The sequence below is a fragment of the Aethalodelphis obliquidens genome, unplaced genomic scaffold (assembly GCF_003676395.1).
Source record: "Aethalodelphis obliquidens isolate GAN/ISIS:26980383/991018 unplaced genomic scaffold, ASM367639v1 scaffold29, whole genome shotgun sequence".
NCBI lineage: Eukaryota > Metazoa > Chordata > Mammalia > Artiodactyla > Delphinidae > Aethalodelphis > Aethalodelphis obliquidens.
In genome coordinates, this window is record NW_020837973.1 from 592,575 (window position 1) to 603,990 (window position 11,416).

At 65.6% G+C, this 11,416-nt stretch overlaps 1 protein-coding gene across 3 annotated transcripts in view; it reads right to left on the minus strand.

The window, feature by feature from the left end:
- Positions 1 to 3,014: 3,014 nt before the first annotated feature.
- Positions 3,015 to 11,416, minus strand: part of SLC12A7 (solute carrier family 12 member 7) — a 42,118-nt gene continuing 33,716 nt past the window's right edge. For 2 of the 3 annotated variants that reach the window (XM_027125431.1, XM_027125433.1), the window contains exons 20-25: positions 11,255 to 11,386; positions 10,522 to 10,629; positions 9,196 to 9,374; positions 8,598 to 8,612; positions 5,591 to 5,724; positions 3,015 to 4,477 (exon numbers count right to left, since the gene is read on the minus strand). In XM_027125431.1, the coding sequence (XP_026981232.1) occupies positions 4,386 to 4,477; positions 5,591 to 5,724; positions 8,598 to 8,612; positions 9,196 to 9,374; positions 10,522 to 10,629; positions 11,255 to 11,386 (660 nt within the window). In that variant the 3' untranslated portion in view covers positions 3,015 to 4,385. The remainder of the gene's footprint in view (positions 4,478 to 5,590; positions 5,725 to 8,597; positions 8,613 to 9,195; positions 9,375 to 10,521; positions 10,630 to 11,254; positions 11,387 to 11,416) is intronic. The other variant, XM_027125432.1, reaches the window with a different exon arrangement.

Here is an 11,416-nt window from a genome sequence, read left to right on the forward strand (position 1 = left end):
AAAATAAAACCCTAAGCCTGAGGTTGGGTTCGTGCTGTGGGGACACTCCACGCCTCTGTGGGGCTGCGCGGGGGAGGCTCACGTGGAGATGCTGGCCCTTTGCGGATGCGCCCCCTCCACCTCCTCCGCCCCCCTTCTAGGCGCCGTGTTCGTGCTGCTTAAACAACCCGTCCGGGCTTCCGAGTAGCTGGCGTCTCCGTGAGCTGCACCCGCGTGCTTAGGGAGGCGCAGGCGTCCCACACCTCAGGGCTCCGGGGGTCTCAGGAGCAGACGCAGGCCGGGCCTGGCTGGCCCAGAGGCCAGCGGCCGGGTGTGGCCCCGCGCAGACGAGTCCACGTTCCATTCTGTTGTCGTGAACCCAGCTCCATGTCACCTGCCCCTCGGCACCAAATGTTGGCCCCGACCCCGGTCCCTTCGTCTGTGTGCAGAGCTCCTGTACCCGGTCCCCACGTGAGGGGACTTGTAGTCCCAGCAGACCCATCCGGTCCTGCCACCGCCCACACCGCCCTCAGGCAGAGCTCGCTGGCCGGCCGGGAGTGTGGTGAGGCCTCAACTTCAGCCTGAGTCCAGACCCCGGTTTTAAAGACAAAATGTAACTGAAATGCCATTGAACGGACCAGAAGCTGAGTGTGTGTCTGCTGCCTGTGGATGCATGGAGGAGAGAAGCCCACCCTCCCTGCCGCCAGTGCGGGTCCAGGACGGCTGAAAGGGACAGGGAAGCTGTTTGAGAGCAGCGACGAGAAAGATCACTTATGAGCACACAGAGGGCGCCGTGTGGCCGTGGACACAGGAACTAAACGTCCACATGTGGAGAACAGCTCGTCTCTCGTGGACGCAGCGGCTTGACCTGGGGCGGGGCCCCGGGACCACATGCATCAGGGGAAGCAGCTGCCCTCCTGGAAGAAAGGCTGTGAGACAGAGGTGGCCGGGGTCAGCGGAGCTGTCCAGCCTGCTTTGGGGGCAGCTCCTGCCCGCTGGGCCTGGGCGGGGGTGACGGGGAGGAGGCCCCAGCGCCGAGTCCACCAGGGAAGCCTCGTGGCGACTGGGCAAGTACAGAGAGATGCCTTCTGTAACGGAAACAAAGAGCCTCGTTACTTATTTAAGTGTAGATCTGGCTACTGGACGATCCCCAAACTGGACCGACCTGAGTCTTACTTCCTAAGGAGGCCCTCCCGGAGAGTGTGTTGCCGGAGGAACCTGGCACGAGCGAAGGTCTTCGCGACACTAGGGGGCGTGGGCCCTCGGCTTGGCCACCCCACCTCCTGGTCCCCCGTCCGCGCGCCGGCCTCCCTCTTGCCCCCTTCCCGGGCCCGTGCTCTTGGCCGCTCCGCTCATGCGTGCGGCCCCTGCCGGCCCCCGAGCCCGGGAGTCTCTTTCCTCGTGTTCCTCTGAGCACAGACACAACGTGGTCACTTACGTCTCTGCACCCGGGGCACCCGGTAGTGGGACGAGGGAGGAGACCCTGGACCCCACTCCTGCTCCCAAGGCCACTCTCTGCCTCATTCCCTCACTTCTGCCCTCAACCCTCGTGCTTCTCTGCACCTGAGATGAGCCCCGTGCCCCGACCCCGCGTGCCGGGCCGGGCTCGCCTGTGCCTGCTGCCCGCGGGCCCCGTTTCCGTCTGCTCCTGGGGGACTCACAGGTTGTCCGGGGACCAGGCTCTTCACGAGGGAGGCCCAGCGAGCATGGAGGGTGAGTGAGGGAGTGAGCGGGTGGATGAGTGAGTGGACGCCGCCCGCCACCACCGGACACAGGACGGCTGCTGCCCAGTCTGAGCCTGGAAGGATGGGGTGGGCGGTGCCCGCCACTGGCCATCGTCCGAGAAGTGGGACCCAGGGCCTCCCATGGGCTCCGTGAGCCGCACGCTCCCACCGTGCGTACGCCCACAGCACCTCTGTCAGGGTTGGGGGTGGCTGGGAGTCGCTGCCCCAGGGGGGGCCAACCAGGGACGAGCCGGCGCCCCCAGCTGCCTCTTCGCCCTCCGAAGCGCCTGGCGCCGAGTCTGGCGGGGCTGCACCCCCACGGCGACCCCAGGCGCTCCAGGCTGAGGGTCCACGTGCACCGCGGCGAGGGCCTCGACCGCTCGGCGCCTCTGCAGACTCGGCGAACAGCAGGTGGGAGACACAGCAGGGCGGCCGGAGTTAGAGCCGCTGCTGGCGTCCACGGCGAGGGGGCAGCACGAGGGGGGCGCTGGACGGAGCAGGGGTCGGACGTTGCCAGGGAAACCGGGGAGGCCCAGCCGCCAACACAGAGGTGGGGAGGCAGCACCGGGGCAGCGGCCGGGGAGGCTGAGGAGTCACCACCTTCTTAGAACATTTCTCTTCACCCTAAACAGAGACCCCGTGCCCACCACGGGCCCCCAGTCTCCACCCCCGCCCCTGTGGCTGCACCGTCAGCCAGTCTGGCTCTGGCTCTGCCCACCCTGGACGTGTAACGGGAGCGTGACGGTCGTGCCCGGCATCCTTCTCACAGCAGAGTGTTCTCGAGGCCCAGCTGTATTGCAGCACTTCATCCGTCTCAGGACTGCGTTACACACCGTCACACGTGTGCACTGTGCTCGTCCACGTGCGTCAGCTGACAGGCACGTGCGCTGCTCTACAGCAGGGCGGTTGTGAGCGCTAGGAACCGGCGCTTCCACGTCTGCTCGGGCGTCCGTTCCTCTTGGCTTTGACGTCCAGGAGTGGAACTGCTGGGTCTCCTGGACCAGGGACCAGGGCCCCTGGTCAGACTCTTTGCCGATTCCACCCTGATAGAAATTGCAGGTGGAGTCGTGTCAGCCAGCAGCAGGATCTCACTGCTGTGCTGCACAGCCAGCCGGGGGGGACGCGGGGCGGCTCCCCGTTGACAGCGGTTTGGTTTTTACTTCTTTCCGCCAATTCACGTGATGACTCTTTCGCCATCGGAGTGTGCTTTGGCGGATAGACCTGAAATAAAGTCCTCCAAGAAGGAGGGGGGAGCACCTCCAAACGTTTAATTTCTACGCTGAGCGAGTCACGGGAGACCCTTCAACATACTCAGGTTTTATACAATTTTATTCTTCTACTAACAAAATCATACAAAGGACCTAAAAAAGGAAAACGTGAAATCAACTTTAAAATGGCTGCAGTTACGGTTACACAGTTGACAGTGTGGAAAGGATGCCCCGTGTAGACGGACACAGCAGGAAGCAGGTGGAGGGCGCGGGCACCTCCGTTCCACGTGAGCCGGGGTCATGTGACTTAGGAGAGGGACTGGCGGGCCCCTCCCCAGATGCGCGAGGGGTCTGGAGGCCTAACTCGGCACTGACCCAAGACCCCCCCCTCCCCAGCCCAGCTGTGGCATTTGGCACACGCTGTGGCCGCCGAACGCTGCCCAGCCACCCCTCAGAAGCGTCTGGAAGCACATGCTTAGCCCCTGCCTGACCTGAAATCCATGCACCAAGCCGATTCCCTTGGGAGCCCACGGGAGCCAGAGAAGGCCAACGGCTGGTCTGTTTGGAGCCCCTTTCACAGAAGCTATCTCCTCAGGGTCAACTTTTATCACTCAGACTCCCCCAGGTGTTTAAATAAATAAATAAGCCATGGGGAAGTGAGGCACAAATTACTGCAACAATGTACAATGGACGTGATCACGTGTGTAAAGTGCAAGCAGTCCAGGATCATTGGAAGGTATCGTGTCAGTGCCCTCGATGTCGCTGGGTCCACCTGTCAGTGCCCTCGTCGCTGGGACCACCTGTCAGCGCCCTAAACACAGCTGGGACCACCGTCGGTGCCGGTGGGAGGGGACACACAGGCTCAGCTGACAGCCGGTTGCTGTAGCTGCTGACGTCACAGCCCTCCCGCGGCTGCAGCCTCGTCCCCTTTCTCCAGCGTGAAGTGTGGAAGCTGAGATCACAGGCAGGCGCACGTCAGATGCTCAAGTGTGTGGCGCTCCCGGCCCCGAAGGCTCCCCCCTTTGCCTGCAGGTTCCCGGAGCATAAACGCAGGCGGACACCCAGCTGGGAAGCGCCGGGGCCTGAGCCCGGGCCCCTGAGGAGCCTGCACCCAGCTGCCGACGCTCCACCTCAGTCTGTGCGGCTTCTCGCGGGTCGGGGGGATCCGAGTGAACGTAACTGCACGACAGCCCGAAGATCCAACCCAGGGAAATCGATTGTAGAATCCAAGGGGCTTCCCACCTCCTCTGTCACCACGAGACGGCCAGCCACGTCCCAGGTCACGGCCAGCCTCGCCGGAGCGGGGGGAAGGGGGGCACGAGGGCATCGCGCCTCCCCTCGGCCGCGAGGAAACCTTGAGTCGCGTGCCGGCTCTTGGCCTGGACGGGAGAGCCCCGGGGGCATCAGGTGCTGGTCCGCGAGCATCGCAGCGCCATCCGCACCCCGCCAGGCACATCCCCGGTGCGGCCGAACGCTACGAGTAGATGGTGACCACCTCCCGGCCGCTGCCCCTGACCAGGAGGACCCTGTTCAGCCCCTCAGTCAGGACCTCGAGGAACTCCATGTCTGGGGGCACCGAGTTAAGGACAAAGCAAACCCAACCAGGTGCGTGGCTGAAAGGGTGAACGGAGCACCTTCACCACCCAGGAGCCCACGGCCAGTTAGGCCTTGGCTGGAGAAAGAGACGAGGACGGGACAGGGAAGGCCGGGACCCAGGGCCTTCGGGGAGGAGACGGCCAGTGTGAGGAAAAGAGGAGCACTGACCCTGCCAAGGAGGGACCTGTCCCCCCCCAAGACCCTGGATAGGCCGGGGAGTCCTGGTTACCACGAGGCACAGACCCGTGAAGCGTGTGGTCAGCCTGAGGCTCAGAACCCGGGACCAGGCTGCGTGCCTCCTCCCACCTCGTCCTGCCCCCGGGGGACCGACCTGTGACCCCGAGGCCAGGATGACAGCCTCGCGCCCCGCGGCTGACCCACGAGGGCTCCACCCGCCAGGGGGCTTCAGGGCACCTGGTGCCAGGAAGGGCTTGGGGATGGAGCCACGGCTCTGCCACGTCCTGGAGACGGGCAGGAAGGGACCCGGCCGGGCGGGAGCTCAGAGCCCGGCGCCAACGAGGACCCAGAGCCGGAGCTGCAGCAGGAAGGATCGGGGTCGGTCATGCGGTGACTCCCCCGCCGGGTCGGTCTCTGAGGCCACGTGCTCCTCACACACCACCCTGATCCAGGGGCCACTGTGATCCTCGTGGAGGCCCCGGAAGGCCCCCTCCTCAGTCATGTGGCCACACTGCCCCTCGGCCCCACTGCTCACGCCCGAGGCGATCAGGGGCGACTCCTGGGGCTCCCCCGCCCAGCTGCCCTGGGGCCCCAGCAGCTCAAACGTGGGACAGAGAAGCACACTCGCCCGCTGGCTCGCGCCCCCTGCTGGCCACGAGGGGCCCAGGCAGCCGGCAGGAGCCGCCCGCTCGCAGCCTCTGCGTGCGCCTGCCCACGGCCCCGCGGGCGGCCCGGGGCAAAGCGGCTCTGGTCTGGGCCACTTGGGCTGGCCGCCCCGCCCGACGTCGAGGGCCCTGTGGCTCCTGACCCCTGGCCCGGGTGTCTCCGCTGAGCAGGAGAGGAGGGGGTGTTACCCTGCTGCGGCAGCGGTGCCCCGACGTGGGGACGGCGCCCGGGAAAGGATACAGTTCTCGTCCCCCTGCCGGTTTCTGGGGGGGCCCGGCATGTTCAGCAGGACCAGCTGGGCATCCTGGGACTTGTCAAGGACGACGCCGTTGAGCTTCACGGCCGTGTGCATCCTCCGCACGTTGGACTGGTCCCTGTGGGAGGAGGACGGTCACTCGGCACCTCCAGCCGCGGTCCTGGGTGCCGGGCTCAGGCCCCACCCTGCCCGCTCCACTTCCGTCAGGAAGGCCGGGTGAAAACAGATCAGACCCGCCACCCGGAGCACCCCCGGCACGGCGATTGCATGTGGAGGCCAAGATGACAGCCGGGCACGTCAGCTTCTGCTCCCCAAGTACCGCCCCTTGGGCGGGAGCAGCCCCTTCGACGGCACAGCGTGCACCTCCAGGTCACGGAGTGTCTCCCGTTGAGACCCCTGCCTGCAGCTGAGCCTGCCCTAAACGCTGCCCCTCGCTGCTTCCGACGCAGAGGGTGAGCGAGGAAGGGCCCAGCCCTCCGTCCGCTCTGGAGGCCCCAGGCCTGGAACAGAGCCAGAGGTGCTGGCTAAGTGTGTCCGCCATGAGGCCCAGCCCCGGCTCCGTCCACCCGGCCGACGGCTGAAAGACGAGAGCCCCCGCCCTTGGAGACCCGGACCCTGTGCCCGTTGCTCACTGCCTGCCCGGTGCCCACACTCCTTGAAGTGGGCGGGGCGTCCACTGCGCACCGGTGGTTCTCGAAGCGTCCCGGGCAACCAGGCCTGGCAGCGGCCCCCAAAGCAGCATCCCCAGGGAAGCAAGACTGGGGACACCCGCTGCGCAGGCACCTGCGCGCTCGTCCCCCCCCCCAGGTCCCTCCCCAGTGACGCCCCGGCTGGGAAGACCCGCCTCACTGCACCAGCACCACCGCCAACTCTGGGGCCGCACACAGGATACGTAGCTCAAAGGCCACCCGTGCCTCAGACATAAGAGGGACGGGCGGATGGGCAGACGTACAGACAGAGGCCGCCACACAAGGGGTCAGGGAAAGGCCCCCAGGACGCATTCCAGGCCGCACCCTTTGCTCAACGCAAGCCTTAAGCTAAATAAACCCTATTACAGCCTCCAATCAGCAGGAGGGGGCAGGGCGACGGCGCCTTGCTGTCCTCTCCCCAATTCCATCTGGTAAAATTACAGCTTGGGTCTCTGTCCACAGCAGTCAGGGGTCTTTCGTTATGAGAACCGTGAACCAGGTGCCAGGATGGACCACAATTACCAGTGCGTTTGGGGACAAGGCGATCCCGGGAATGCGTGTGTGACACTGAAGGGCCTCTCAGGGTTAACAGTCTGAAAACACTTATAATCTTAAAATCACGAGTTTGGGTCTGGACAGACCCGCAGCTCCAAGGTGACAGGCCCCGTGGAGGCGAGAGAGGCGCAGACGTGGGGCGGGGCAGCCCGTGTGTCCAGGAAGTTAACGGAAACCTTCACTGCCTCCACAACCGGCCACGAGGCCACCAAATGGAAGCACGTGGCCATGTGCTGAGCCTGGAGAGGGGCTTCCCACACGGGGTCCTCTGAGGCTGGGAACTGCGGCTCGGGCAGGGGCCGCCCGGGGCGGAGGAAGGCTCCGTGGGGGCTAAGGTGGAAATCCAGACCCTTGGCTCCAGACGGAGACACGGAGGAGGCTGGCGAAACAGAGACGCCCACACGCCCGGGGGCCAGCGAACCCGCCGCAGGGCGCCCACCGTGGGGAGCTTTAGTTGGGCGCGTGCCACTTGTGGGCCGACCTCCAACCTTCCGGGAGCCCCTCCAGCCCACCCCGAGGAGAAGCCAGACGGGAGTGGGGTTCCGTCTGCCGCTCGCACCCTGCGGACCCCCGCCAGGCGCACGCGGGGCACGGGCCCACGGCTCACCACGCCTTCTGGGGGGGACACGCACTCCTGTGTCCACGGGTTTGTTTTTGTCTTTTTAATTAGGAGGCTTTACTCGTGGGGCACTTCAAGGTCGTGAAAACACGGCAGGAAGTGCAGGACTCGGCCCAGCGTTCCCCGACTCATCTGCACGTTTTGCTCCCTCAGGGTGTGATGCACTCGGGTTTCGGGGCTGGAACAGGAAGTGCACCCCAAGTCCCGAGGCTCCACGGAGCACGCTGGCCGGGCTCCCACGGGAGGGACAGCAGTCGGAAAATCATGGGGGAACAAGGGGTGGACAGATGCACAGACAGACAGCAACCCCAGGTGGGCCCTGGAGGCCTGGCCCTAAGCCTTCAGGGGCCGGCCACACAGAGGTTCATCCACATCCCTTCCCACGAGACTAAAGGTGGCAGCTTCCTACGGGGCAAAAAGGCACCCGGTGCTGGGCAGACAGGAGGAAACGCCATCCCGGACGAGCTGAGATGAGGTCCGAACCCCCAGCCCCAAGGGATGTGGGTGAACGATCGCTACCAGCTACAGGCACAGCACACGCTCTGCTCCGCTGCAGAGCCGCTCGGGACCAACCTCCCTCCAACCTCAGCCCTCACGTGCTGCCCAGAGAGGGATTTGGGGGGTGCGCCCTGAGCCGCTCCAAACAGAGTGAGCAAACTAAACGGGCGAGCGCCACCTGCACACGGACATGCGCACGTGGCCCAGGCACATATACACGGACACGCACACACGGGCCAGACGCATATACAAGGACGTGCACACACACCCGGACACATACACGTGGCCCAGGCACATATACACGGACACGCACACACACAGACATGCGCACACGGCCGAGGCACACGTACACGGACACGCGTACACACCTGCTGAGCACACATACTGGGACGTGCGTGCACACACAGAACTTGGCACACACACAGGGCCGAGCACGTATGCACGGACACGTGCACACACACCGGGACGTGCGCACACATGTACTCACGGGCACACCCACACATGGGGCCCTGCACACACACAGGGCTGTGCACACACTCGGACATGCACACACGGTTCACGGGGGCTGTGCGTGCAGCGCATGCCAAGGCAACCACGTCTACGAGGTCCCGCGTAAAGGGAGTGACTTACAGGCTTCCCCATTCTCTACATGGAAGAAAAAACAGAGAGCACGTTACTTTAAGCGGAAACACGACACACGCTTTGAACCGCTACTCGGCTCATCCCCGCTGCCCCTCTCATCTGACTGTGGCCCTCCTCAAGCACACTGACCCCTCGGGCCCCCTCGGGCCCCCCAGGCCCTGCCGATGACTCAGGGCTCCAGGGCTCTGCTCCGCCACCGAAGACCCGGGAGATACTGTCCTAGTCTCGCACTCGGGACCCCTCCCCAGGTCCAGCCACGCCACCGACTGGCACCTGTGCCAGCCCTGGGGGCCCTCAGCTCAACAGCACGGCCAAGAGCCGAGGAGGGGGACGGGCCCCGGCCCGACGGGCAGCCTGGACGTCACCGCGGGGGTGCAGGCCTGACCCCTAGGTGCTGGGACACCCACCAGGAACACTGACGGTGGCACCGCCGCCAACCCGCCACCCGCGTCCCCGCTGACTGGCGCTGGAAGGAGGCTGCGGCCCGGGGCTGGCTCCGGCCTCTCCGAGGCTGGATGTGCCCGCCGCTCCTCGCGGAGGCAAAGGGGCCCCTCGTGGCTGCGGGCTGCTGCGGGTGGACACTCACGGCTTCAGGCTGAAGAGGTCCTTGAACCCGGACACGCTGGTGTCCTTGTTCCGATACTTCTCAGCGACCAGCTTCTCTTTCGTCCAGGTCATCTGCACCTTGTCCAGCGTGCACGGGGCCTGGGTCCTGGCAGCCACGGCAGAGTGGGAGGTGGTGTTCCTGTCGTGGATTAGCTGAGCCTGGAGGGAGAGCAGGACAGTGACCAGCCTTGCCACGACGGCAGGAACCCAGCCCGGGGGAGGGCGCGTGCACGGGGAGAGGAGCCGGCCAGCCCCAGGCCCCACACAGAGCACAGCCGACGGGGCCTGGGGACGTCTGGACCAGCCCTCCCAGGCCCCTCCTCCTGGGCTTCCAGACCAAACCCATCGTTACATTTCTGTCTCCTTCTGTCCCAACTCTGAAAGCCCCTGAGAAAGGACCTCTTCAGACGTGCTGACGGGAGATGTTGACATGCACGTCTCCGCACTGCACAGAGCCCCGCCCCCCGCACACACAGGCTCTGCCTCGACCTGCTCATCCATCCATCGATCCACCTGTCTATTCATCCGTCTGTCCATCCATCCTTCCCCTCACCCACCCACCCACCCACCCATCCGTCCATCCTTCCATCCATCCTTCCATCCATCCATCCTTCCCCTCACCCGTTCACCCCCCCCTCACTCGTCAACAGCAAAGGGGCTGTCAGGGAGCCCACATCCTTGGGGTGGGGCTGTGAGCGCCATGGAGTCTGGGAAGGGGAGGTGCAGGGGGAAGGAGCTCCCATGTCACACGAGGTGCCCGGGAGCCGTATGCAAAGATGGCACTGACGACAGCTAGGAGCCGAAGGCCTGTGGGGGTGAGGGGTCAGGGTCCCCAGGAAACCGCAGCGGCCTGTGTGGCGAGGACGAAGGTCACTCAGGCAGGGACAGGGTCGGGCCGTGCAAGGCCGCGGGGACACGTGAGCCAGGACAAGGCTGGGAGGGGTGTAACGAGTTGGTGGCTGCTGGTTTGAGGATGGAGGGACAGGAGGAGGTGGCCGGTCGGGATATGATGTAAGAGAGGCGGGGCCGTGCACGAGCAGGACGGCCGGGGCCGGGCAGACACGGGCCCTGACCCCGGAGGCCTGTGAGGGCGTGGCCTCGAGCCGCGTGGCGAGGGGAGGTGGGGGCAGAAGCCGCGCCACCAGCTGTTCACAAAACCAGGTGTGGGGACAAAAGCTCGAGGAGGCCCCAGGGACGCTGCCCTGGCAGCCACACGGGGTCCGGGAAAGGACAGGCCCGCGCGGCAGCGGGGGACACAGCCCACGCTGCCCAGGGCCCAGCAGCACCCCCGCGTGGCCCCACGCACCTCCCGCTCCCGTTCCGTCTTGGACAGCTGCATCTGCTTCAGCATCTGCGACCTCTGCTCCATCACCAGCGTCCGCTCGTAGGTGAAGGCCGAGATGTCGTTCTCCACCTACAGGTTCCGAGGCACGGAAGCAAACGCGAGCACAGACTGATCACCACTCACCCCCCGTGCCCCAGCGAGCATGCTGCGGGCCCGGGGGCCCCCGGGCCGCCCTCTGTGGCTCACAGCCCCGGCCCCGGCGTCCCCACCCCTACGCGTGACCGTGCAGGTCACGACTGAACGCCCTCCACCTGCCCCGGGACCCACATTCACTGACACACGAGACACCCCCGAGAAGGAACCACAACCGTGGGCTCCGGACACAGGCCGGCCCACACGCGCCCCACAGGACCGACCGTAACCCTCCCGCTGGCCCCGGAGCTCAGATCCCCCAGGAGGCGGCCAGCCCCGTGGTCAAGCCCGGTCCAGCCGGGTCCTCCTCCCGTGAACCCACGACCCAGTCCAGCCACGAGAAAAGCATCAGGCGAACCTAAACTGAGGGACTCACTACACATCGCCTGACCCTCCTTGAAGCTGTCGAGGTCACGGAAAAGGAAGGAAGGAACCCGAGCCGCCGTCACAGCCAGAGGACAGAGAAGATGCCGCGACGGCCCAGCAGGCCGGCCCTGGGCTGTAAGGGCCGTGGGGACCCTGCAGGTGAGAGCTGCGTCCGCCCGGTGCCCGGCTCCCTCACCATCTCCACCACCTCCACCTCGGCGCTGATGCGCAGGTGGTACAGGAACGTCTGCAAGTCCTTCTTCATCTGAATGCTGTTGTCGTGCACCTGGGCCACCGTGAAGATGCGCATCTGGCACCTCCTCCACACCTGGGGGGCGGGGGGCGGTCACTCCTGCCC